Source organism: Saccopteryx leptura, chromosome 3 (assembly GCF_036850995.1).
Source record: "Saccopteryx leptura isolate mSacLep1 chromosome 3, mSacLep1_pri_phased_curated, whole genome shotgun sequence".
Taxonomy (NCBI): Eukaryota; Metazoa; Chordata; class Mammalia; order Chiroptera; family Emballonuridae; genus Saccopteryx; species Saccopteryx leptura.
The window spans coordinates 1,503,079-1,530,289 of NC_089505.1; the positions used below are offsets into that span (position 1 = coordinate 1,503,079).

General features: G+C 41.9%; 1 protein-coding gene across 2 annotated transcripts; it reads right to left on the reverse strand.

The window, feature by feature from the left end:
- Nucleotides 1–26,095, reverse strand: LOC136398624 (microtubule-actin cross-linking factor 1, isoforms 6/7-like). Of its 2 annotated transcripts, XM_066372801.1 has the most exons (21): nucleotides 26,012–26,095; nucleotides 23,250–23,437; nucleotides 21,559–21,697; nucleotides 20,587–20,780; nucleotides 18,478–18,561; nucleotides 15,262–15,405; nucleotides 15,003–15,163; nucleotides 14,347–14,672; nucleotides 13,328–13,408; nucleotides 12,171–12,412; nucleotides 11,087–11,292; nucleotides 10,226–10,345; nucleotides 8,584–8,802; nucleotides 7,454–7,656; nucleotides 5,623–5,848; nucleotides 4,773–4,999; nucleotides 3,491–3,613; nucleotides 3,303–3,404; nucleotides 2,609–2,710; nucleotides 2,349–2,520; nucleotides 1–95 (listed from the first exon to the last, which is right to left on the reverse strand). In XM_066372801.1, the coding sequence occupies exons 16-20, from the start codon at nucleotides 4,974–4,976 to the stop codon at nucleotides 2,455–2,457; spliced, it is 597 nt and encodes a 198-aa protein (XP_066228898.1). In that variant the 5' UTR covers nucleotides 4,977–4,999; nucleotides 5,623–5,848; nucleotides 7,454–7,656; nucleotides 8,584–8,802; nucleotides 10,226–10,345; nucleotides 11,087–11,292; nucleotides 12,171–12,412; nucleotides 13,328–13,408; nucleotides 14,347–14,672; nucleotides 15,003–15,163; nucleotides 15,262–15,405; nucleotides 18,478–18,561; nucleotides 20,587–20,780; nucleotides 21,559–21,697; nucleotides 23,250–23,437; nucleotides 26,012–26,095; the 3' UTR covers nucleotides 1–95; nucleotides 2,349–2,454. The 2 variants fall into 2 exon arrangements, with proteins under 2 accessions (XP_066228898.1, XP_066228897.1); XM_066372800.1 differs by lacking the exons at nucleotides 1–95; nucleotides 2,349–2,520; nucleotides 2,609–2,710; ... (6 more) ...; nucleotides 23,250–23,437; nucleotides 26,012–26,095 and adding an exon at nucleotides 17,826–17,854 and having other exon boundaries at nucleotides 5,628–5,848.
- Nucleotides 26,096–27,211: the final 1,116 nt, after the last annotated feature.

A 27,211-nucleotide genomic window follows, 5' to 3' on the forward strand; every position in this document is an offset into this window, starting at 1 on the left:
ACTAAGGAGTCCCAATGAAAAACTGATGATTGATGCTTCTCATCTCTCTCCATCCCTGTCTATCCCTCTCTCTGACTCTGACTCTCTCCCTGTCCCTGTAAAAAAATAAAAGAAAAGGTCACCCAAAAGAACCAGGGATTATCATGTAGTATTCTTTGATACCTGCAGAGGACCTGATCTAGAAAAGCTTCCCTGTAAGGCTGTTAAAAGAAAACAAGCAGCTCCATTTTCTTGATCCAAATTATGTTGAAGAGCAAAATAAAATAGGTCAGAGGGGAAAGTTTTAAAGAGAAGAGTATGTTATTTACTCAGTTATACTTATTAAAAGATACAGGAGCCCTGGCCAGATAGCTTGGTTGGTTAATGTATCCTCCTTTAGCCCAGAGGCTGCTAGTTTGATCCCCGTTCAGGGAACGAGCACACAGGAACAGATTGATGTTCCTGTCTCTCCCCCACTCCTGCCTTTCTCACTAAAATCAATAAAAATTTTAAAAAGATACAGAAAAAGTGAAAGTGAACCTAGTAATTTCAAATGGATTTCTGAATTTATACATTTCTAAACTATAAGAGGCCCTGGCCGGTTGGCTCAGCGGTAGAGCGTCAGCCTGACGTGCGGGGGACCCGGGTTCGATTCCCGGCCTGGGCACATAGGAGAAGCGCCCATTTGCTTCTCCCCTCCCCCTCCTTCCTCTCTGTCTCTCTCTTCCCCTCCCCCAGCTAAGGTTCCATTGGAGCAAAGATGGCCTGGGCGCTGGGGATGGCTCCTTGGCCTCTGCCCCAGGCGCTAGAGTGGCTCTGGTCACGGCAGAGCGACGCCCCAGAGGGGAAGAGCATCACCCCCTGGTGGGCGTGCCGGGTGGATCCTGGTCGGGTGCATGTGGGAGTCTGACTGTCTCTCCTCGTTTCCAGCTTCAGAAAAAATAAATAAATAAAAAAAACTATAAGAAGGAAATTCCTTTTTAATTTAGCAGTCAAATTTATTCTCAAGGAAAAGCCTAATGCTAAAAAACAGATTCTAGTTGGCCCCAGAGGGGCCGAGCATCGCCCCCTGGTAGACATGCCGGGTGGATCCTGGTACGGCGCATGCGGGAGTCTGTCTGCCACCCCCCACACCACTTCTCACTTCGAAAAAATACAAAAAGGAAAAAAAGGGAAAAGTATCTTTAAAAAAAATCTACTAACTATGGATAGTAAATTAAGAGACTAGGCTACAAACTAATCCAAGAAACGAACAATTGAATCAAAAGCTGTTCTTTCCAGCCAACTTCCAGCACAGAAACGACCTTCCTCTCAAGACACAGGGGTCTCTACCCCAAACGGCTTTCCTCCAAACATCATGTGCACAGCTCCACCTGGTGGCCGTGGGAATGCGTGTACCTGTGCAGTGTTGACTGGAGCTGCTGCTCCAGCTCCTGTTTTCTGTAACACTGACTCCCAGCATTGGTTCATAGTTTCCAAGCGGCTCCTTCAGCTGCTGGCATCATCTCCAGCACTAGATTCAAGAAGTTCATTGCCAGCTGTGTGGACTGTTTCCACCGTGGCTTGATGAGCCAAAACATCATTTTTTAGAACCTAAAAAAATGTTGAGCCCCTGGCCGGTTGGCTCAGTGGTAGATAGTCGGCCTGGCGTGCAGAAGTCCCGGGTGCGATTCCCGGCCAGGGCACACAGGAGAACCACCCATCTGCTTCTCCACCCCTCCCCCCTCTCCTTCCTCTATGTCTCTCTCTTCCCCTCCCGCAGCTGAGGCTCCACTGGAGCAAAGATGGCCCGGGCGCTGGGGATGGCTCCTCGGCCTCTGCCCCAGGCGCTAGGGTGGCTCTGTTCACAACAGAACGAAGCCCTGGAGGGGCAGAGCGTCGCCCCCTGGTGGGCGTGCCAGGTGGATCCCGGTCGGGCGCATGCGGGAGTCTGTCTGACTGTCTCTCCCCGTTTCCGGCTTCAGAAAAATACAGGAAAAAAAAAATGTTGAACTATTTATCTCTACAGATATCATTAAACCTGATTCTATAAGGTTTAATGACACACAACACTGAAAGGCTTCTGGTGACAATATTTAGTCTGAAACCAATAAGCTTAGAGATGAAAAATAAAAATACTTACATGGTGCTTTGCAAGCTCAACTTCAATGACTTTTGGATCTCCACTTATTGGTCTCTGAGCATCTAACAACTCTTCAGTGTGAGTCAGCCAACTCATTAGTTCTTCTAAGGCATGTTGGAATTGGCCAAGGGCCAAGAGAGCACCTTCAAGCTTATGCTACCCAGAAGATATAAAGGGAACGAGTGTTAGGAAATTAGAAAACAGCAGATAGTAGTAGTCCACTGATGTAGTCCACCAGCTCCCTTACCTGTCTGTGGGCAATTTTCTCCCCAGGTTCTCCCAGAGGAGTCTGAGTTCTGTCAATGGCTCTCGTATAATGTCTCTGTCCGTGTCATCAGTAGCTTTCTTTAACATCAGTTCACCTGGAGATTGAGCTTCTCCATCTCTATTTGCTGCTGGTAAACTTCCACTTTGAACTCCTGTCAAAGATAAACTTAATGTTAATAACGAGTCTTTAAAAATGAAAAAGAAGCCATCCTCTTTCAAAAGCCATTCCTGGATACAAACCTTCATTTCGTTTAACTGATCTTTAACAGTGTTGAGGTCAGTGCCGACAGGGGGCATGGTGCAGAGTTTAATCACAGTGCTATCCAGCCAGTCAAACATAGCCTAAAATGAACACACAAATTAGTAGTCAGAAAACAAAAAACATACAGAATTGGGAGAGAATAAGTATCATCTCTGTCAATACAAGCAGAGGTAAATTAAAGTGCCAAACACTATGTTTTCAGGTTGTGGAGAACAGGTAGAAAAAATTATCCTTATTCTAATATGAAGATTTAAGAACAAAAGCAAACATTACTGGGGCAGAGTCCACAAAAAACTACGATCTAGAAAAACAAAATATGAATAAAAGCTACTGTTTCTCATGGCCAGCAGGCAAGCTGGTGATGTGCTGAAGCTGCCGTGCCAAGCTGTGCTTCAGATGACCTGGGCTGCAACCTCTGGCGAGAGACGGCTTCCACAGTATGGCCTGCTTCACTGCGTACCCACCACGAGAGCAAATACGGTGAACACACGATGATGACAACATGGTGAGGAGACTGGAAATTCAGGTGTCAGCGCCTTTCACGTCAGCAGTGGGAATCTGGTTAGACATACAGACAGTGCTGTGGTTCTGCGAAGGGACCCCTCTCCGCTGGGTCCTGAATGCGGCAACACGGAACCCGTTCTTCCGTGGAGGCCACCTCTGGCTTCTTACCTGAAGCGTGTCCTGGTCTTGCACCGCAGCCTGCATGGCGCCCTCAAGCTTGTCTAGCCTCTCTTTCCACGTTTTGTTTAAGTTCTCCCAGGCGTTATTCATCTAGAGGAAACATCAGTTTCTACAATTAATACCATTGGTCAGTCCAAGTCCACTAACGTTCTAAGTTCCTTATCCAGGTCTCGCACCTCATCGATGTTCTTCTTCACTTCCGGTTTCTCCGTCTCTCCACAGGCAAAAATCAAATCTGCTCCCAGGATTCGAATAAACTCCAACTCCTCATGCAGGCCTTCTGCCTCTTCTTCAATACTCTACGTGTAAACAAATAAAACATAAGCCGAAACAGAAGCAGAGCAGAACTTCCCAAATTTTGCAAATTACATTCCCATCAATAGCAGATGTTGAACAGAACCTGTCAATTTCACAAAAAACCTTTCAATGTTATATTTCACTTAAACAGTGAAGCTTCAGACTCTGGTTATTTTTCATATATATGTATACCAAAAATGTATGTATCAAATGTATTTATATATAACTATATATATATATATATACACACACACACACACACAAACACAGACATACACACACACACACATATATATCATATAGAACAATATCTATAAAACAGTCTGGGAAAAGGTACATGGGCCTTCAATAATTTACCAAAGGTTTTATCCCCCCTACCTCCAAGGAGATTATAATCTATAGCCAGAATTCTATTGCAGAGAAGTATGTCAACAAGGGTAAAATAATACAGCACAAGTCACAGATTTAAGAGCTGAGAGACTAGCACAGTAGGAACACTGGGCTATATAACCTTGAACAAAGTCAGTTCTTTGCCAATTTCTAAAAAAGACAGGGGCATTGAGAGGAAAAATGACTAAAATAGAAGATAATAGCAAGACAGGGTTGGCTTATAGTAAATGGACAAAATGAGGGGAGAAATGCATTCAGTAAAAATAAAAACTAGGCTTTCCCAAAAGACCAGAAAAAGGTATGTCAATGTTAACGATTGTTACTTTTGCATGACGAATCCAGAATTTATTTTCTTTTCTACCTTCTAATTTTCTGCATGAAAGAAATTTACTCAAGAAACAAAATAATGTACACTATAGCAAAAGCTATTTTCAGAAATGAAAGCAAAACTAAATATTCTAAGCCTATTGTATTTATTTGAATTAAGTTTAAAATTAATGAGAAAATTAGTTTTGTGTAATTCAACTGCTGTATATCCCAGTTGGTGGAGGTTATACAAATCTACAAATAGTAAAACTTGTATTTGTAATAAAAAAAGAAATCTACTATAAGGAACAGGTATTTTTTCAAAAGGAAAATATCCTCCTAAACTTAAAAACAAAAACAAACAACTTTTCAGACACTCACCTTGGCTAAGCCATTAACACAACATACTTGGAAAAAGTGCTTTTGTAGCGGGCAAACACAGAGAAGGGGGTTGTTTTTTCTTACCTCAGCAGCTTCAACCTGCTGTTTGATGATAGATGGGTCAATGCCTGCGCTTTCCAAGTCATGGACAATGTCCTGGGTGTCTTTGATGGTGGTAAGGAGAGCTGCCATGTCATACCAGAACTTTTCTGCTAGTTCAAGGACATCAAGAAACTTAATTTCTCGCTCTTCAGCCCGAGCTTTGATGTCCTCCCAGAAGAATACCATGTGATCCAATTTGTCCTGGATTTCTGAGGGGGCAAAAAAGAGGTATGACTAGGACTTCTCTAAGTGCTGGAAATCGGCCTCATCAAAAATGTCATCTAATTCTCACATTTTCATTGAAATTATCTTTTAAGAAGCTTTAACAATTTATATCTATCTATCTATCTCAGTTTTATTATTATTTCTACATTCACATTTCCCACTTATGTTGGTTTCCCACATAAAGAGACCATAGAGGTAATCTTGGAATGAGTTTCCATCGAACAGAAAGGTACTACTGCTCAATACAAACCCCATAACTTACAAAGGGACTGAGATGAGAACTCGATTCCCAGTGTTCCGTGTTCAACTTGCTGTTTCCCATGGAAAGTGTTATAAAAGATAGTTATGATCTACATACTATTGATACTGCAGTTCACTCATATTAGGGGTTAAAGGAGCATTTGTTTCCGGGCCTGGGAATCGAACTACCAATTGTAACCTTGTTTCAATGGGGAGATGTGTTCTGAATTCTAAATGATTTCCAAATGACTTTCTGGAATACTCATTACTTGGGGACTTCACATTCAACAAAGCACCGTACATACATCCGGTGGAGTGCTGGAGGTAACCACAGCCTAGAACTTATATTATTAGATTCATCAAGCACCTTTCGCAGCCAGATCTTTGTCAGCTCCCTGAGATCTCCCAATAAGCTCTTCTCCACGGCGCTCAGGGCCTCAAAGGAAAGCTTTTTCTAGCTCCATGGTGGCACTCTCATCGTCACTGAAGCACTCTCTGATCTTGTCGACTTCAGCAGGGATCAGTGCTGACATACGTAGGCGAGAGGAAAGATTCTCCAGAGTCTCCAACATGGGCTCGATTTTATCATGGAACTGAATACAAGCCAGACCGTTAGCCACCACAGCAATACTTCATCCCACTTCTAGAGGAAGTGCTAGGGAACAAGGCCAAGGCATACATCTACTACTGCTGAGGATAAACTGCACATAGCCTTGTCTGACGGCTGTGGGCTTGGCTAAAAACTGTTTGGGGCATAGTACACTGCAGCTGGCCCACCAGAAATATAAAATAAATGTTTAAGAATCAAAAAGATATTAAGTTATATACCAGGAACATGACGAAAGGTACAACACTATGAAACTGTTGAGACTCAGTGTGTCAACATCTCAGATGATAGTTGCATGCAACAGATGAGACCAACAAGTTAGATGACCTCCACCAACTATATAAATGGATGGGGAACTCAATTTGCTAAATGACTTCAAGTTTAAAATCATCATAGCATGCAATTTAATAACCACCGTATGTAACAGTGAAAAAGGAAAATGTTGGCATGATGAAAGGTAATTAAGGCAGGCCAAATCTAACCTTATTCTAAAAGAACAATTACCTTTCCACTTCTTTGGTACTTTGAATAACGTGATTATTATTGTAAAATTTCACTTACAATGTGAAGCAGAGAGGAAAAACAGGAGCTAAACAGATAATATTGCCCCCTAAGAAAGGCTATCTAAAACCAACTCTGGATTCATGAATTAGAATTAGGCTTATCAACTGTATATGTCCTGTGAGAAATACATGGTGGAATTTCCTTAACAAAATCACTTTCCATCACTCCCTCACTTCTAGGTTCCACCCCAAGTGAAACTGGCATAATAAACTGCGCTAATAAAATTCATTCCTCTGAAATAAAGGGGAATTTCCCGATAGCTCATCCTCAATTCTCAGGTTCATAAGAATACCCTAGTCCCAGTGGGACCTCTGTAATCTGTAATGGTGGGCGCGGTCAACACAACAATGAAATGTGAGGATGTGGGGAAGACAGGAGCAGGCAGCAACAACACAAAGTAACAATTCCACAATGTGAGTGAGAGATGGGATGGGGGGGGGGGGGGACTTGAGTAAGTACAAATATTAACCAAGAATATTGACTAAACATAGGAATAAAATACCCAGACATGACAAAAGTACCACTAACGGTACTGTATTAGTTGAAAAGTATGTAGTTACATGCTGTAAACTTCACTGCTTGTGGTCTGTTTCCTTCTGGCTCACACTTCTCTCTACTCAAGCATCCTTCTCTGAGCTAGGAGGAGCTAGCTGGTGGCCTCCTGAGAGAGAGAATCTTAATGTGCTGTCTTATAAGTCTCAAAGAAAACAGGTTCAATAGGAACTGTTATCCAGAACTATCCCTGCTGAAGGATCATCAAACATAAATTCTTTAGGGAAACTATCAACAGACAGCATGTACCGACTAAGACATTTTACCCTCCTTTCAGCACCAGCACACCCATCCATCACAATGGATTCTTACTGATCCTTACAATGAACCTGCAGCTCAGCCAAGGTTCCTAGTCTGACACTACCATTGGCATGCTGGTCTAGACATCCTGAGCATGGAGGTGTATCTGATACAGAAACTTCTTGCTTAGACTAAAGAGCAAATGAAGGGTTACAAGGTCAAGCCACACACATACCTGAGCCGACCAGGAAACAGCCTCGTCCAGCGCCAGGGCCGCTGGCGCACCTCCTCTTTAATTTGGGCATACGTGCTTTCTGCCTTCTGGTCTTTTTCTTCCACCATCTCACCCTCTTCAGGGTTTAACTCCTTTAGCTGAGGTCCCATCATTAGCAGTTTATCAAGATGAGGTTTGTGTTCAGCAATGGATTCTCTTAGTTGCTATGTAAAGAAATACAGATTAAAATAAGCATTTTTATACCAGTTTATGTGCTTAAATATTTTGTTAAGAGCTTATACCAACTATGAGAAAAACAAATGGAATTACTGAATGTCCGAGCATTCCATCATTTATAGAGGGGAAAAGCAGCTAAGCCTTGCCTTGGGTTCTGATTCTCTACATTGTTAAAAGCCAGTTCAGATGTCCCACCAACCGGGAAGCCTTCCCAGATCATGTCTTCTCTCTCACTCTCACCTCCAGTACAAACTTATCCCACCATCCTCTGTACTCATAAATACTTAAGTGTACTAATTGCAATTTTCATGGGTTAGTGGCTGCCTTCCTCCTGAGACTCAGACAACCAAGCCGGACAAGCGACAAAGAGTCATATTTCTGGTACTCCAGCCGTTCCCTGACTTAACTGATGGCTACTTCTAGTTTACATCCTTCCACTTACAGAAAGACAGGGATAGGATAAGCACAGGCCATAACCAGATAAAATAAACATTAAAAAAGAACCTTTTTACACTGGTCATAGCATTTGTGGATGTGTCTATAAATCTTCCTTCCATCTTACCCACATGCGGCAAATGCTGTGTGACATTCCTTCCCAGGGCCAGCTGGGGCCTGACCAAATGAAAAGCCACCAGCCACCCCCAAAGTCTAACAGCACCCCGCCATCACTGGAATGATGCTACGTTCCCTGGATGTTTACTTAGTTCTTTGGTTACTTCTGCAACACAGGTTCCTGATATATAAAAGTGTTCTTTACTTGACTCATATTAAAGAACAAAGGAAATAATTCAGACATACATTGTTACTGTGCAAAGAAATTTTGACTGATTAAGAATTTCATAATGCAGAACTTGAATAGACTGTGGAGCCCATTCTTAGTTCTGCAATTACCTAAAGCTCAGCATGCTCCTTACCCTCATTTCCTCTTGCTGCAGCCTGAGCTGCTCATGATCAATAGCTGGTGGAGGTAACTGTGCTATTAGTGCCCGACTTTCCTCAATCCAGGGGCTAAGCTCCTCGTAAGTTTCCCAAAACTGGTTCACCAAGGCCTGTGCTCGCTCTAGGAGGGCAGAGCGCTCTGAATTGAGCAGACTAATGGCTTCATATTGCTGTATTAGAGACTCCGTCTTTTCCTATGAACAATAACAACAAAAATGCAGGCATATATAAATTTTAAAATCTAAAAAAAGAAATACTAAAATGTTAAAACATTATGAACTAACCTAAGATTATAAGCAATTTTTATTTTTGTTATAGTTACCTGATGTATTATTTGTATAATTTTTAAAATATAAAAGTTGTTTCAAATATAGTAAAATAGCACAAACTCAACACAGCAAAACTAACATTTTAGCGAATAACCTTTTACAACTTTGTGTCGAATGATGTCAATGGAGAAAGCCTTTAAGAAAAAAGTAAACTACAGTTAGGAAGTAAAAGAACCCCAAGGTTGTGTCAGCAAAAAGTCAGACACACCTATAAAAATTCTTTGCTTTAATAAAGCCACATAAAAAATTGTTGTTGAGCTTGACCAGTGTTGGCACAGTGGACGGACAGCACATCGACCTGGGACACTGAGGTCCCAGGTTCGAAACCTCAAGGTCACTGGCCTGAGTGCGAGGCTGCCGGCTTCAGCATGGAATCACAGAGAAGATCCATGGTTGTCTGACCAGGTGGTGGCGCAGTGGATACAGCGCCGGACTGGGGTGCAGAGGACACAGGTTCGAGACCCCGAGGTGGACAACTTGAGCGCGGGCTCATCTGGTTTGAGCAAAAGCTCACCAGCTTGAACTCAAGGTCGCTGGCTCCAGCAAGGGGTTACTCGGTCTGCTGAAGGCCCATGGTCAAGGCACATATGAGAAAGCAATCAATGAACAACTAAGGTGTTGCAACGTACAATGAAAAACTAATGATTGATGCTTCTCAACTCTCTCCATTCCTGTCTGTCTGTCCCTGTCTCTCCCTTTCTCTGACTCTCTCTCTGTAAAAAATAAATAAATAAAATTAAAAAAAAAAAAGACTCCATGGTTGCTGGCTTGAGCGCCTTGCTCAGGGCACATAGGAGAAGTAATCAATGAACAGCTAAGGTGCCACAACTATGAGTTGATGCTTCTCATCTCTCCCGCACAAAAAAAAACCCAAAAACCCTGCTATACTAATGTTTACCTGAAACCTATGTGTTCTTATTGACCAATGTCACTCCATTAAATTTAATTTCTAAATTAAAAAAAAATTGTTCTTATCTAGCTTGACATTTTGCCTATTTACATATCTGCAATGCTTATCGTTTAATAGCTTAAAAAATATCTTCCCTCATAAAAATCATCCAGAAAATTATTAATCTTTCCTGGATTAATAAACCCATTTCTCCCTTTTCACAAAGCAAAAAAACTCCTCATCCTCACCAAATGTTTATAACATTAATCTCTATTCACCATCATGACATTGCATCATTCCACTCGACTTGGAAGAGTAGGCAGAAACTCCCCTAGTCATACTAAGCTAAGATGATTACATTAGTTCAGGACACGCTGGATACATCAGTGTTATACTTACCTTCTGTACCTGCAGCTGAGCTGTGGTCTGGTCCTGTTCCAGGCGAATCGGACCCAGGGCCATCAGCTTCCGTTTTGTTTCCGCAACCCAAGCTAGTTCTGCATCAGCAGCTTGCTCACACTATACACATATTGAAGAAAAATGACAGATTATTTACAGCCACAGTCTTCCTTTTTAGAATTCAAGTCAAGTTGCAGACATTTTAGAATTGCTTATACTTCAACAAATATGAGTTGATTTTATACTAATCAGTGTTTTTAGGAGGCTGTGGACTTTCTGTCAATCCTGAACAATAGTTTTAGTCATGTTTAAATATAATCTAACATGGCAGCAGATAGCTGAATGAAATTAACTTGGAAATACTTAGTTGAAGACACTTAAGACCCTCAGAACAACACAACCTTTACACAGTTATGCAGTAACAAAGAAAAAGTAAGAACATGTTCTACATGACTGCTGTTTGTAAACGTCCTTCAATCTTTCATCTCTTCCTCTTCAACTCTGCTAACCTACACTAATATTTAAAGAGAAAAGAAAGCTCCCACGCACAATACATTTTATACTCAATTATCTGGCCAAGATAAATGATCTCAGTACTGACATACTGGGAATGCATCTGGAGTTAGGGCAAACTTCTGTGTGGTTCACAAAGCTTTTATTTGTAACGATGAATCCAAGGAGTCGTGTTGTATTATTTTTTAGACTCCAGCACAGTAATAGGTGCATATCCTGCTACAAAGAAAAGAAACTAAACTTTTTCAAGAAAGTAAGAGGGAAAAAAGATGGTGAGAAATATAATACCTATGTTTAAAATTAAATACCTATGTTTAATATTAAAGTATTAATGTTTATAAACATTACCTGTTGTGATCTCTGAGTAGCAGCATCCATTTCATCCACCCTTTGTCCAACAGTGTCACTGACCAGCTTGTCCTGCTCGTGGGCATCGGACACCAGTTTATCCAGCCCGTCTCTGGCTCTCCAGGGCACCAGCTCTAAGAGAGCACGGCTCACCTCATTCACTGTGTCCAAACTAGCCAGTGCTCCATGACCTCCTTCTCTAATTCCTAAGGAGGGAAAAACAGTTTGAGGCCAGACCTTGCTAAATTAAGCACATTATCAGCTGTGGTGGGGGGAAGTGGTGTATCTGCCACACATCCCAGCAGGGCTTTAACTAATTTCTTCTTGTCTCAGATTTTGCAATCATTCCAAGCCTGACTTTAGGCTTAGATGCTGCTTAGAACTGTCTGCAAGACTTATTTTTATTTTTATTTTTTAATTTTATTTCTTTTTTATTTTTTTTATTTATTCATTTTTAGAGAGGAGAGAGAGACAGAGAGAGAGAAGGGGGGAGGAGCTGGAAGCATCAACTCCCATATGTGCCTTGACCAGGCAAGCCCAGGGTTTCGAACCGGTGACCTCAGCATTTCCAGGTCAACGCTTTATCCACTGCGCCACCACAGGTCAGGCAAGACTTCTTGAGCCAGACCGTCTGCATTAAAAAAATAGTGTTTCTTTCCTTTTCCCCCCTTACTTCAATAGAAATGATAGTTCTTTACCCTTAGGCATTTAACTCAGTAAGTACCTACTTCAGTGCATTTAGAACTGCACTGGATCCTGCATGAGAATCAAACACAACACGAAGCACTCTTTAGAGAATGAACCAGGAAAGCAAATTCTAAAATGTTATATACAAAGCAACCTTCCCAGGGATTTGAGATTCAATCTTTTTTCTTCAGACTGAAACAAGTGGTCTTATATCGATCTCTATTTATGTCAAATCTTACTGTCAGTGAATAAACAAGAAAGGAGGCAGGCAGACATTTTTGGTTTAGATTTAAGGTAGACAAGGTTTGTGGAAAAACTTCAGAATTTAAACTTAAGGATTCTGGCTAAGAGGGAAACATTTTTTTCTTCTACAGTGTGAAATGAAATGTCAGCTTACCTTCTGTCTTTGTTGAAACTGAGGTACCCGCTCCCCTGTGGGGGACTGTCCTCCACTAGCTGCCAGCTCTTCCTCCACCTCCCTCAGCCACCCGGTCAGCTCCTCATAAGTAGACTGGAACTTCTTGGCCAGCTGCCGGGCTTGCTCTCAAGTTCTGAGGGCCTTGGAGCTAGTGACTGTGAAGTCTGCGTAGCGGGTCTTTATTCCGTCCAGTTTCTCTTGCATAAGCAAAACCTCTTCACCTGTGGGAGACCGCACACAATTATTCGTATTAAAGACAACATGAGGAACTCACCTTCTGGGCATGAGGGAGTCCCTTAATCCCCCTTCCTTCAGAGCAGCGCTTACATTTTATAGATGCTCTCTCCCTATGATAGTGACTTCACACACCATCCCACATTAAAGAAGGAGGGAAATAAACCCTTTAATCAATAAAAGAAGTCACTCCCGAGATTTTTAAGATTTGAGTCCAAATGCAAGTGTTTCTAGATGTTCCCAGAACCTTCCAGTAAATACTGGCTTTCAATATATTGGAGGGAAGTGGGGTCATCATCTATAACCACAACAAAGTTTTTTCGTTTTCAAAAGGTTAAGCAGGAAACAGGAACCCAGGCTGAGGGCTGCCCAGTGGGTAGAGTGGGCATGGGTGGGTGAGGTGGGGGCCATGACAACATGGTAGTAAAATCAGTGAACTAGGCCTGACAAGCAGTGGCACAGTGGATAGAGCGTCAGACTGGGATGTGGAGGACCCAGGTTCGAGACCCTGAGGTTGCCAGCTTGAGTGTGGGCTCATCTGGTTTGAGCAAAGCTCATTAGCTCGGACCCAAGGTCGCTGGCTCGAGCAAGGGGTTACTCAGTCAGCTGAAGGCCCATGGTCAAGGCACATATGAGAAAGCAATCAATGAACAACTAAGGTGTCGCAATGAAAAACTAATGATTCATGCTTCTCATCTCTCTCCTTTCCTGTCTGTCCCTATCTATCCCTCTCTCTGATTCTCTCTGTCTCTGTAAAAAAAAAAAAAAAAAAAAAAAATCAGTGAACTATTAATAAGTAAGCTTGTATATCTAGGGAAGTGGCTAATGCAGGGTGCTTCTTTCCCTACGTTATGTGATTGTATATACATACAGAGTGCTATGAGATGCACTTTTCAAAGTACCTGTGGTTTGTTTTAGAAGAGCCTGACCGTTTTTAATAGCTTGATCTACATTATTCTGTTAACAATTTCTTCATTCAAAGCCTGAATGGAAAGAATACCATTAATCCTAAAACTATGGCACAATAAAAAGAAAGAAATGAGACCTTTAAGAGATGAAATTGAAAGTAAACAGATGAGTATCAGTCTAGTTTAAACATCAGATATTTGACTCCATTATCTCTTTAGTTATACCATTAATTACTTAAAATAATTAAATCAGATATATACAGGCAAGTTTTTTTTTGTACTGATGAGAAGTTTTGGGATTCAATCAGTTTTATCAATCTATTGGTGCCAAACCCGAGCCCAAGAAAGGTAAAGTAGAATTCAGCAAAATTGTTTATATGTGAAACAAAGAATAAGACGCTTCAAAAGAAGAAAGCAAGAAACACGCACATTTTAATACTGGTTAAAAACTCTCAATATCTGAAATCAACGAAGCAGATGGAGTTTAGATTACTAGACAGAAAAGTAAAACCCTCCCTGCGTTTGCTCATTTTTGCCATCCCAAAAGAAATGTAATGAAATGAAATTTAATGAACCTCACTTGATGAAAAGGGCAAACTGTTCTAAGACAATGCAGAACCCCTGGAATTTGAGCATACAGATTCTAGAACTGTTTTAAGAGTTATAGCTGTATAATTCAAACCCTGGGAACTGTTCAGGTAATCTGGTTTTATGAAAGCTGCTTTTCAAATGGAAACGGAGCGGTACATTACCTAATGAGGTAAACAGAGTTGGAATTGAGATGGCCCCTGACTATACTCTGAACCATTTTCTAGAATTCCTAATCCAGAGTGTTAAGTACAGATATTTCCATGGACTCATCAGAAAATAGCTAAGTTCTTAGCAACAAGTCTGTAAGTATGCACTTGTATATGAAGTTGAAATGTTAGGAATAAAAAGAAATGAAGAGAAACATGAATCAAAATGACAAAATAACTAGAAACACAACCAATAAGAATGGAAAACATGAATACCAGGTGGTCAGCATGCTGTTTCTGCAGGACATCCTGTCTGTAATCCTTTACAACACTGAACTGAGCTTGTCCTCAACCTCAGCCAGCCAGTTGAGCACCTCCACGTCATCCTCCCCCGAACCGTCTAGCGTTAAACAGTGCTTGTTCAAGCAGGGCTGCTTTTCGACAGCACCGGTCTTGAATCGCACTGTATCGGGCCTGCAAGGAGTCTCGCTGTTCTGAGAGCACGCCCTGTTCCGCAGAACATGCCAGGGAGGAGAGGACTGCCCAATTTTGACAGCCTGGTGCACATCTGTTGCATGGCTTTCTATTTCCTCCTCCAGAGCCTGGAAATCCAGATGGAAAAAATAACAGAAACAAAATAAATGAAAAGTAAACAAGAAACAATGAATAAATAATGTAATAAATTAAATAATACAAAATGTTTACCTACTGAAGGGCAACAATAACACAAGAATTGTGTTTTCCTTTAAAATGGTAGACTATTAGTGGATATCTACCAAAGGTGTGACTACTCCAATTAATAACGTGACTATATTTTAAACTTTAAAAACCTCCTCAAAATACATATTCTAGCATGTTGAAGGCAGTTTCCTAATTTCCAGGGCTTCTAATTCCAGTTTTTGTTTTCACTTACTGTAACTACCACCTCCTACCTTGTGCCGGATGATCTGTTGCTGTATTTTGGTGGTCTGAGTGCCAACAGGTTCAGAGTTTAGCAAGTTTTTTCTCTGTGACAGATAAGAAGTCAGAAATAGGCTCAGCTGTCCCGCGGAACAGTTTGGCTAGAACCAGGATATCTTCCAGCTGTTTTTGCCTACGCAAATACATAGAACAAATTGCTAAGGCAAAAAAGTCACATTAAAATGGATAACAGAACCTGACCTGTGGTAGCGCAATGGATAAAGCTTCGACCTGGAAATGCTGAGGTCGCCGGTTCGTAAACCCTGGACTTGTCTGGTCAAGGCACATATGGGAGTGGATGCTTCCTGCTCCTCTCCCCTTCTCTCTCTCGGTATCTCTCTCTCTCTTCTCTCTCTCTCTCCATCTCTCTCCTTTCTAAAATGAATAAGTAAAAAACTTTTTAAAAATTTTGAAATGGATAACAGTATAACAGTACTGTATTCAGTAAAAGATCAATCTTACCCAGGCACATTTTGAGTTCCAATCGTAAACAAAACACGCATATATAGCATTCTGCTGTTTTAAAGGTTTTCAAAAGTATTACCTTATTTTGATTTTGTCATAACCTTGCAGTATAGGCAGAATTATTATCTCCCTATTACAAAAGAGAGAACCAACCCTGGAGGCCTCAAGATTTGTCCAAGGTGCCCAGTGAGTTGAAAAAGTACAATGAAGACGATATCAGACCTTCTAATGCTCTTTCTGCTTTGGAATGTAGCTCATGTATCATCTAAACATGAGACCAAAATACAGTTTAAAGGAGTAGGAAAAGCATCAGTTCCCATTTTTTTCTGTCACTACTACCTTCACTTGTGAGTGAAGAGAATAGAGCATTTGAAAAGCAAAGGAAGACTGTGAACTAGACCTTCCTTCCCATCTCTCCAAATCTAGTAAGGCTTCTAGTCATTTCAAGCCCCAGAACATAACTTTGAATTCAGATTTAAGAAAAAAAAAAAAAACAGAGGAAAAAAAACACCCCAAACCAAACAAATAAAACAAAACAAAAACAACACCACCACCTCAGACTAGCTAAATTTGCCAACACAAATGGCAGAACCATGGACTTTATTGCTCATTTGGAATCTTAAATCTTATTTAATATAACAATCCATACTAAGCTTGGGTTTAAAGTTCCCTCAGATTAAAAACAGAAAATTACAAAGGGGAGAGGAAGCCTGAATGTTGGAGGCAGTCTAATAAGAAGAGCCACCACAGAACTCTATTGGCACACAGATTAATAATAAAGGCCATAATGATGACTTTAAAGCAGTGGTTCCCAACCCCCGGGCCGCAGACCGGTACCGGTCCGTGGGCCATTTGGTACTGGTCCGCAGAGAAAGAATAAATAACTTACATTATTTCCGTTTTATTTATACTTAAGTCTGAACGATGTTCTCTTTTTTAAAAATGACCAGATCCCTCTGTTACATCCGTCTAAGATTCACTCTTGAAGCTTGTCTCGGTCACGTGATACATTTATCCGTCCCACCCTAAAGGCCAGTCCGTGAAAATATTTTCTGACATTAAACCAGTCCATGGCCCATAAAAGGTTAGGGACCACTGCTTTAAAGCATTAAGAACAGACTAACTCCTCTATCATTTGAAAAGGCTCAGGAGTACAGGATGCACTTTAGTTCAGCAAACCTTTACCGAAGAGCTCCTTTGTGCCACTTATTTTAATAAGACATGATTTAAATATAAAGGTATGTCCTTTTAATTATCTGGAAATTTAATTATGTTTAAATATTTAAAAAAAACATTTCTAGATGCCATTTGTAAGTGTCAACATAAAGTATAGAATTTCCTTTCTTAGTTAGTTTATACCAGCCTTCAAAATATATCTTTAATTAATACGACTAGCCTGACCAGTGGTGTGGCACAATGGATAGAGGGTTGACCTGGGACACTGAAGTCCCAAGGTCAAAACGCCAAGGTTGCCAGCTTGAGTACAGGCTCATCAGCTTGAGCATAGGGTCAACAGCTTGAGCATGGGATCATCAAAATGATCCCATGGTCACTGGCTCGAAGGCCAAAGGTCACTGGCTCGGCTTGAGTCCTCCAGTCAAGACACGTATGAGAAGCAATCAATGAACAACTACAGTGACACAACTACAAGTTGATGCTTCACTGGTCTCTCTCTCTTGCAAACAATAACATTATTTTAAAGATTAATATTAAACTAGAATTTCATTTTTAAAAATTGGCCCTAATTTGTCTTTCTGATTCATCTCTAATTTTGGAATCTGAAAGTGTGAAAAACTCAATGTATACAGGACTTGGGGTGCAAAGAGAAAACCTAAAATAATATAGAGACATCGAAAATCTAGTATTAAAACTCTAAATTAGCCTGACCAGGTGGTGGCGCAATGGATAGAGAGTTGGACTGGGATGTGGAGGACCCAAGTTCAAGACCTCGAGGTCACCAGCTTGAGCGTGGGCTCAGCTAGTTTGAGCAAAGCTCACCAACTTGGACCCAAGGTTGCTGGCTTGAGCAAGGGGTTACTCAGTCTGCTGTAGCCCCACGGTCAAGGCACATATGAAAAAGCAATCAATGAACAACTGAGTTGCCACAATGAGAATTGAGGCTTCTCATCTCTCTCCCTTCCTGTCTGTCTGTCCCTATCTGTCCCTCTCTCTGTCTCTCTCTCACACACAAAAAAATTATTATAAGTATGATATGAAGCCTTTGAATAGTTGTGAGCAGGAGCACAACGTGATCCAATTTTCTATTTTTCATCTATTGTAAAGTACAAAATTTTACATTTTAGTAGTTCAAAAATTGAAATATGTCTTACAATCAATGGCATTTGCACAGTTAGCAGTTTCTTTTCTTGTTTGGTAGTGCATATCATAGCTGGTGTCTGAACCTCCGAGCCAGGTAGTATGTTCTAAGGCTGAGTCTGCTACTGTGTGGAAAAACAGCCTGTGGGGCAGGAGCAAGAGGCCAGCTCGGAGGCAGTGGAGCAGTTTAAGAAGAGTCCTCGCGTAGATGTAAACCAGGGAAACGGTGGGGGGGTGGGAATGAGAGGTAGTCAAATACAAGACACGTTGGAAGATGGAGCCAGTTTGTTAAGTCCAAAGACTGAACACAAAGCTTAAAGCAAAGAGAAATGTTAAGGGTGACTCTTGGGTTTTTGTCTCAGCAAGTAGGAAAATGGTGACACTCTATCCTGATATAAGCAACATGGAGAGAAAACCCAAATACTGTTTTGACATGTTACGTTTAGGAGGCCTGGGGGTCATCCAAATGAAGCTTCCTCGAATCACGGTTCATGTCTGGCACCTCCCTGAGCATCCTGAAATGCAGGGCCAGGAGCAGTGCACATCTGCACCAGCTGAGGGAGGGGCCAGCCTGGAGCAGAGGAGCGACAGTGAAAAACCTGCAGCGACAGTGCAGGTGTTCCTATGCTGGCGACCACTACGTTCCCTTTGGGGCGTGGTAGTTACCTTTACAATAGTGGAGAACTGCTGGGAAAATTTTTGACACTGGTCCAGTTTTGTCTGATTTCTCTGAGTTTCTGCAAACAGATCCTAGGAACCAAAATATCACAACATTAGCTTTGTCACTGAAACCGCTGAAATGAATAATAAATAATGAAAGAACATTTACTAGGTTCTAAGGCAGTTTTCAAACCTTAGCATCATCAGAATCACCTGAAAGACAGCCTATAACACAGAACAACTCCAGAGTTTCTGACTCAGTAGGTTTGGGTTTGGGTTCGAGAACTTGAATTTCTAACATGTTCCCAGATGCTAGTCTGGGGCACACACTTCAAAGAGCACTGTTCTAAGTACTTTACACGCATCACTTCATTTAATCCTAACAACTACAACTATATGAGGTCAGCTGAACAAATAACCAACTATGTCCATTTTATTGACGAGGAATATAATACTGAGAGATAAAGCAATTTGCTCAAAGAATCATAGTGAGTGAGTAAACCAGGATTGGTATCCAGGCAACCTAACTGTAATGCCAAACAAAACAAACAACCCCAAAATACCAACACATAAAAACTGCTCTGAAAGAAGTCATTTTCTTTCACTCATAGCCTTTCCCCGAATTTTAATCCTAGTAAAATAAAATTTAGTATCACGAAACAAAATAAACCGAAGTCCTTTTAACCTGTCCATCAAATGATTTCAATAGATACTCAGAAATTTAGGATTAAAAGGGACCTTATAGGTCATCTGGCCTGTATGCAACACCAGCATCTTGAGACAATCCTGCTTGAACCCTTTTCAGGAGACAGGGCTCAGAATCTCACATTTAGGGGAAGCATAACTGCAAGTACATCATCTTGAGCTATGATGAGCTAACCCTCCCCCAATCTCCACCATGCTACTGCCACACCCAGCGTCTGCTGGCTGAGCTGCTCTAAGAGCACTCTGCTGTCCTCTGCCTGGCCTGGCTTCATCATTTCCTGCTGGACAGTCGTTTCCTCAATCCACTCGATAAGAGTTCCATGGCAGGCTCGGTAGTCTCCCAGAACTTCCTGGATACTTTCTAGTTCCAATTGGCTGAAGGAGCAGAGAAAAACTGCTATGAGGTATCTTGGTGTCAATGTAATAAAGTAAATGAGAACTCCCTTTTTGGCCTGTGCCTCCAGCTGAGCTTGACCACACAGGATACATTTTTATTTGTGGGAGAAAGCAGTACAATCCTGAGAGCTACGTAGGAGCCCAGTGCCCTGTGGGGTAAAAAGTGGCTCTGGGAACTGTCTGAGGCCTGGCATCCTATGATAATCCTTGTCAAATTTTTAGTGAGATTTCCCAGGATTACCAGGGTTGCCAATAGGTAGTACTGACTGTACACTTCTGTCCCTGAATGATGGGGTGCCTATCAGATTACCCCAGCTGTAATTTATGAATCACTGTCATTTCTTGGGGAGGATGATGAAAGAGTGGGTGAAAAATAGTACCTATTTACTATTAATTTCAGTGCATTTTTTAAAATATCATTTTTGTTAGCCTAGCCCATCCTTGGGATAGTAATTCAATTATAGAGAATCAATCTCCTACCCAGCCGAGCCTCAGATAGGCAGTTTTCTATCTTTCCTATTCAAATCAGTCATCAGAAATAGGACCTTAAGTTATTGAGATAAAAACCACCTAGTTAGCAAATGAAAGGAAGCAAGAAATTCTGCAAAGGCCCACTATGAAAATGGTTTATATTTAGACTCAAAGCTAGTAAAACAAGACCTGAACCTCGGGTTCCGTCCTTAAGAGATCACCAGGTCACCTTTCCAGTCTGTATTCTAAGTCAGCACTGTCATCATGACTTAATTAGGTAAGACAAGGGACAAAGGAGAGGCACTACTTAATAGAACTATCACTGCTGACTCAAAAGCATGTCTCAAGTCTGCTTTGGGGCTGGTGGTCTAAACTTCCTGTTTCTCATCTTTTCCAGAATTCATCGTGACATTTCATTTCTACCTCTCCCTACCAATTCCTGCTTTTAAACAAGAATACGCAGATATTATTATTTTTATTTAAAACCTACTCCCTGAACCCTGATAGGAGAAAAGGGTAGGGTCACTGCCCTGAGACACTCACCGGGTCTCAAGCTGGGCAATGACCCGGTGCCAACGCTCCTGCAGCTGGGAGCCTTTCTCCTGATAGCGCTCCACATCCAGGTTTCGCTCTGGGGTCAGACAACTCAGCTGCTCTGCCACCACCTTGGCCTTGGCAATTTCCTCATCCAGGACTGCAAACACTGAATTCTTGTCTTTCACATCACTAAGCCAGTGCTATAGAAACACAAGCAGAGCAACACAAGATTAAAAATATTCCACGCTAAAAAGTAAAAACGACTCAGACTAAGGTAGGCAGCAAGGACATGGCCGACAGCTGGCTCCCATTATAGCTGTGATTCAGAAGCTAGACCCTATAACATCTGTGCCAGAAATGCCTCCACAGACCTCACGCACACTGGGCAGCCACAGGCAGACAGCACAGCACAGAGAAATGGGCAAAGAACTTGTGTTGGGAACCTGGCTCTATCATCTATAATTTTTGAAAATAACATACATCATTTAGCCATTCTGACTCATGGTTTTCTTACCTGTAAATGAAAATAAAAATCCCTTCCCTACCCCCCTCACAGAGTTGCCTGGGAAAATCAAATGAAATAACAGCTAAGAGATTTACAAACTTACAGCAAAGCCATTGATTGTATCCAATTAAGCCATGATTTTACTGGGGAGAAGAGAGAGAAAAGGGAAAGCAAAGTTCCTTATCTCCCCTTTCTAGCTAGACATATTTCTCAGTCCCTTCTTTTGAATCCATATAACAATATATTAAATTATATTCTGCCTAGTTCAAAGGCAAACTTAAAATCAGCGTCATGCCATCCAAAACTGTATTTCTTCACCAACTCAAAGCATTGGATATACAGGGGTGGGCAAAAGGAGGTTCACAGTTTTAATACAAGAATAAACTCTGTGTTTCATGTACTCCCAACTGTAGACCTACTTTTTGCTCACCCTTATATTAAGTCAACCTCCTAAGAAACTCAGTGCAACCAACCCGTAATGTAGAGCGATGGGACTCCAGGGCTGAGAGGTCTGCTGGTACTGCTTCTTCTTGACTCAGCTTGATCTCATAACCTTTGACCAAGAGTTCGGCATCCTGAATGCTACGCACTATGACATCAATTGTCTTGAGCCTGTGAGGATAAAATCCCTTTCATTAACACATGCACTTTAAGAGCTGGGCTACAGATCCAGAGCACCAAGGAGTGTCTAAACCATACCACTCTGAAAGCACCTAATCTGGTCTGATCTCGGAAGCTAAGCAGGGTCGGCCCTTGTTAACACTTGGATCGGACTACCAAGGAGAGGGTCACAAAACATAACTGCCCAAATCAATTTCAGCATCACTAGTTGATTACTGAATGTCAAAAAAAAAAAATGGGGGCATGGCATATGTGGTACCAATTTAAACCAATTCACAATCAAGTCCTAGGTGGCACTGAGACATGCACACACATGGTAAACTTGGGGGAGAAAAGGTGTAAGACCTGAAATCCACTCAACATTGTGAAGCATTTAAGACCTTTTTCTCCTCAAGGTCAGGGGTGGAGACGGGTGGTTAGAGAAAAGAGGTTCAAAGGCCTGGTTTACTCAAAACTTTTCTTCCTATTCTTCTTTTTTTTTTTTCTCTCTTTTTTTTTTGTATTTTTCTGAAGCTGGAAACGGGGAGAGACAGTCAGACAGACTGCCGCATGTGCCCGACCGGGATCTACCCGGCACGCCCACCAGGGGCAACACTCTGCCCACCAGGGGGCGATGCTCTGCCCCTCCGGGGCGTCGCTCTGCCACGACCAGAGCCACTCTAGCGCCTGGGGCAGAGGCCAAGAGGCCATCCCCAGCGCCCGGGCCATCTTTGCTCCAATGGAGCCTTGGCTGCGGGAGGGAAAGAGAGAGACAGAGAGGAAGGAGGGGATGGGGGTGGAGAAGCAAATGGGCACTTCTCCTATGTGCCCTGGCCAGGAATCGAACCCGGGTACCCCACACGCCAGGCCGACGCTTTACCGCTGAGCCAACCGGCCAGGGCCTCTTCCTATTCTTTAGTGTCCCTTTCTTTCCTTTCCTTTCTCTTTATTTTTTCAAGTGAAAGGAATAGAGATAGTGAGGCAAACTCCTGCATGCGCCCTGCCTGGGATCCACCTGGCAACCCCATGGGGGGGGGGGGTGATGCTCAAGTACTGAGCTATTTTTAGCTCATGAGGCTGATGTGCTCCAAGGGAGCTATCTTCAGTGCCCCAGGCCGCACTCAAACCAATCCAGCCACTGGCTGGGGGACGGAAAGAGAGAGAGAAGGGGGAATGGGGGGCGGAGAAGCAGACGATCATTTCTCATGTATGCCCTGACCAGGGATCAAACCCGGGACATTCATACGCCGGGCTGACGCTCTATCTACTGAGCCTCTGGCCAGAGACTTCCTTTCTTTTTGTCCTGAGGTATCTAATCAAACAAAAATGAGGTAAGAAAGAGTCCTAACACTGCAAATGAACTCCCACCCCATTGGCATTTGTTCAGGGGAGCCCAAATGAACGCATTCCATACTTGGAACTAAAGCCCTGGTATCTTGTCATGGCTACATGCTCTTCAAGTTCTATAACCCCTCTGGATTGTTCATGAAACACTCCAGGAACTTCCCTTTCTCATTCCAATGGAAAACATTGCCATTTGGACCCAAATCCTCGGCTCACTCACTTATTCAGACAGACAGTGGAGAGACTATATACATGGTCCATTTTCTCCACCAGCAGATTGAGTTCTGAGTGCAGAGTTGAAATACTTGAACCAGATGGGGACTGATGGAGAAAGCTGTTGCACTTCATGGAAAAAGCATCCAAGTCTGACCTCAGTTGCTGCAAATCATCCTGGGTACGCTGTCAGGACTAAAACATACAACAAAGATGAAGACAGAATTAAACAAAGAAGACTTTGTTTGTAATAGCCAAGTATGTAAGTAACCTAAATGCCATCTGTAAGAGAGTGGTTGAATAAACTCTGAAATAGCACTGAAGGGGATGAAGGGGAAAAACAGACACAAGTAATTTCTGGACAAAGTATCTGGCCTATTGACACACCTTCATACATGTTGAGTTCCAGTTATTAGGGTTTTTTAAATAGTAGTATGAGTTAGCACTTCTGAAAGTACTCTTTGCATGTGTAAGAACTGAGCAATAAGTAAATCTGTTGTAGATAATGTAAAGTAGATTTTTCAATCTTGTGGAAGGGAAGGAGAAAAGGTTAGAATAAACCCTATGGCAGTGGTCCCCAACCCCCAGGCCGCAGACCGGTACCGCAGACCGGTACCAATCCGCAAAGAAAGAATAAACAACTTACATTATTTCCGTTTTATTTATACTTAAGTCTGAACAATTTTATTTTTTAAAAATGACCAGAATCCCTCTGTTACATCCGTCTAAGACTCATTCTTGATGCTTGTCTCGGTCACGTGATACATTTATCCGTCCAACCCTAAAGGCTGGACCGTGAAAATATTTTCTGACATTAAACCGGTCTCTGACCCAAAAAAGGTTGGGGACCACTGCCCTATGGTATTAGTTTGGAACTGGATGGAGATAAGAGATACATGAATTCATAGTTTTGTGTGTGTGACTGATAAATACATTGATCTACCTTTGTGATATAATTATATATACATACTTAGACATGCATATACACATAAATATGCACATATATAAATAAGTGTGTGTATAACATAGGAGTGTGTTTGTATGTGTGAATGCATATATACATATGTAACCATGTATTTTTCTAGCTCTATCTGCTGAGCAGTCTTACAGCAATGACACCCCAACAACAATGAGCACCCAGATGCTGGTTATTAAAAATCATTCTCTACCTACGGAAAGGAAGCAGGACTACCTTAAGAAATGGCTGATTCCAGGATGGGGATGGCCAGTGCAAGATAAACCTGGAATATCTTGTTTTGTTGCAAAATAATAAAGCACTCAAAGGATAATGATGACGTGTTAAAATGATATATGAGCCAGCTTTACAGGGCTCCCAAGGCTAAATTTGAAAAATTTTGAACATCAAAATAAGGATAGTAGCAAATTACAAACCACTGAATAAAATAAAAATTCATAAGTCTTTACTGACATAAGAGAGAAAGGAGAGAGGGAGGGAGCCCTTTCCATTTGATAGAATAAAAATTTAAAAATGTAAAAGGAATGACAGAATTAGAAAATCTTTTGGCAACAGTCATACTAATATTTATTCACTCAAGAGGCAATAACAGAGCCTGACCTGTGGTGGAGCAATGGATAAAGTGTCGACCTGGAAATGCTGAGGTCGTCGGTTCGAAACCCTGGGCTTGCCTGGTCAAGGCACATATGGGAGTTGATGCTTCCAGCTCCTCCCCCCTGTGTGTATGTGTGTGTGTGTGTGTGTGTCTCCCTCTATCTCCCTCTCTCTTCTCTCTAAAATGAATGAATAAAAAATTAAAAAAAAAAAAAAAAAGGCAACAGATGCTAAACCTAGTTGGTAAAAGCTTGAGGTAAAACAAGATATTTACATAGCCTCAAAGTATCTCCCCAGAAAGTAATAAGTAATTCCAGAGGAGAAAATAGCAACAAGTGATAAAAATTATCAACAGTAATAGGACAAATCAATATCATATGCCTCCTGATATTATCCAGCAAGGACACAATATCCCTTCCACAGTATTCTCGCCAAAAGTGGGTAACCAACCTACCATATTTCCCCACATATAAGACAAACCTTTCCCCCCAAAATTTGGGATCTAAAAACTGGGTGTGTCTTATATACTGGTTGTCGATTTTTTTTACTTGCTTTTTACCTGCTTTTTCGCACCTGTTTTTGCACTCATTGTTGAAGACAGTGATTCATCATCAGACACAGATGAGGACAAGCTAATGGATGGGAGTTTTGACAATGAGGAAGAGTTGTATAAATTTTATGATGAATAAAACTTGAATACAGGCCCTGGCCTTGGCTCAGCGGTGGAGCATCGGACTGGCATGCGGGGGACCCGGGTTCGATTCCCGGCCAGGGCACATAGGAGAAGTGCCCATTTGCTTCTCCACCCCCAACCCATCCTTCCTCTCTGTCTCTCTCTTCCCCTCCCGCAGCCAGGGCTCCATTGGAGCAAAAATGGCCCGGGCGCTGGGGATGGCTCTTTGGCCTCTGTCCCAGGTGCTGGAGTGGCTCTGGTCGCAGCAGAGCGATGCCCCGGAGGGGCAGAGCATCGCCCCCTGGTGGGCAGAGCATCGCCCCTGGTGGGCATACCGGGCCCCAAAATTAAGGTGTGTCTTATACATGGGAGCATCTTACACGTGGGAAATACAGTATTTCTAATCATGGCGAAGCCTCAGATAAACACAGAGGGACATTCTGCAAAATAAATGCTCTGCACTCTTCAAAATTGTTAAGCTCATGAAAGATGATAAAAATTTTTTTAAACTGTATCAGGGCCTGACCTGTGGTGGCGCAGCGGATAAAGCGTCAACCTGGAAATGCTGAGGTCGCCGGTTCAAACCCTGCGCTTGCTTGGTCAAGGCACATATGGGAGTTGATGCTTCCAGCTCCTTCCCCTGTCTCTCTCTCCTCTTTCTCTCTGTCTCTCTCTCTCTCCTCTCTAAAATGAATTAAAAAAAATTTTTTTAAAATAAATCTGTATCAGGTTAAATAATCTAAAAAGATACAGCAACTAAATGCAACGTGTGATATTGGATTAAATCCTGTAGCAAAATTACTTTTTTATTTTTCCGAAGTTAGAAGCTGGGAGGCAGACAGACTCCCACATATGCCCAACTGGGATCCACCCATCATGCCCACCAGGGGATGATGCTCTGCCCATCTGGGGCGTTTCTCCGCTGTAGCAGGAGCCATCCTAGCGCCTGAGGCAGAGGCCATCGAGCCATCCACAGCGCCCGGACCAACTTTGCTTCAGTTGAGCCTTGGCTGTGGGAGGGGAAGAGAGAGAGAAAGAGAGAGAGAGAGAGAGAGGAAGGAGAGGGAGAAGGGTGGAGAAGCAGATGGGTGCCTCTCCTGTGTGCCCTGAGCAGGGATTGACTTCCACACACCAGGCCGACGCTCTACCGCTGAGCCAACCAGCCAGGGTGGCAAAATTACTTTTTTGGTTGTTGCAAGAGGGATAGGGTGAGTTGAGGGTTCGGCTGCTATCCCAAAAAGGATTATTAGATTAATTGATAAAATTTTAGTAAAGTTTTCTATCAATATTCATTTCCAAATTTTAAGCATTGTCCTGTGGTAATATAAGAAACTACCCTGGTTTTTGGAAACACCCACTGCAGTATCTACGGATAAAGGAGCATCATTTCTGAAAGTTATTCTCAAGAAAAAAGATTATTATTCTGTATACATACATTGTAGAAGAAAATGACACAGCAAATGTAAAGAGAAGTTAACATTTGGGGAATCTAGGTGAAAGATAAATCTAGGTGAAGAATAAAACTTTTTGTATATCAAAAACAATTTTAAAATAAAAATAGAAAAAGAAAAATGAAAGTCCTTTAGAAGAGCTAAATGTTAACCTTTATTTCTTAAGATGTGCAATTTTGTAGGGATAAGTAGATTTTGAAAGACCCCAGAAAAGTAAAATACTTCAAATGAGAATTACAGGTTCATATGATATGAGTCATACAGGCATATTAGGT

Coding starts and splice junctions, on each gene's coding strand:
- LOC136398624 (XM_066372800.1), bottom strand. CDS start 11,116: ATGGATGCTGCTACTCAGAGATCACAACAG. Junction 10,346..11,086: donor CTACTCAGAGATCACAACAG/GTAATGTTTATA, acceptor ATATGTGTATAG/TGTGAGCAAGCTGCTGATGC. Junction 7,657..8,583: donor TGCAGCAAGAGGAAATGAGG/GTAAGGAGCATG, acceptor TTCTTTACATAG/CAACTAAGAGAATCCATTGC.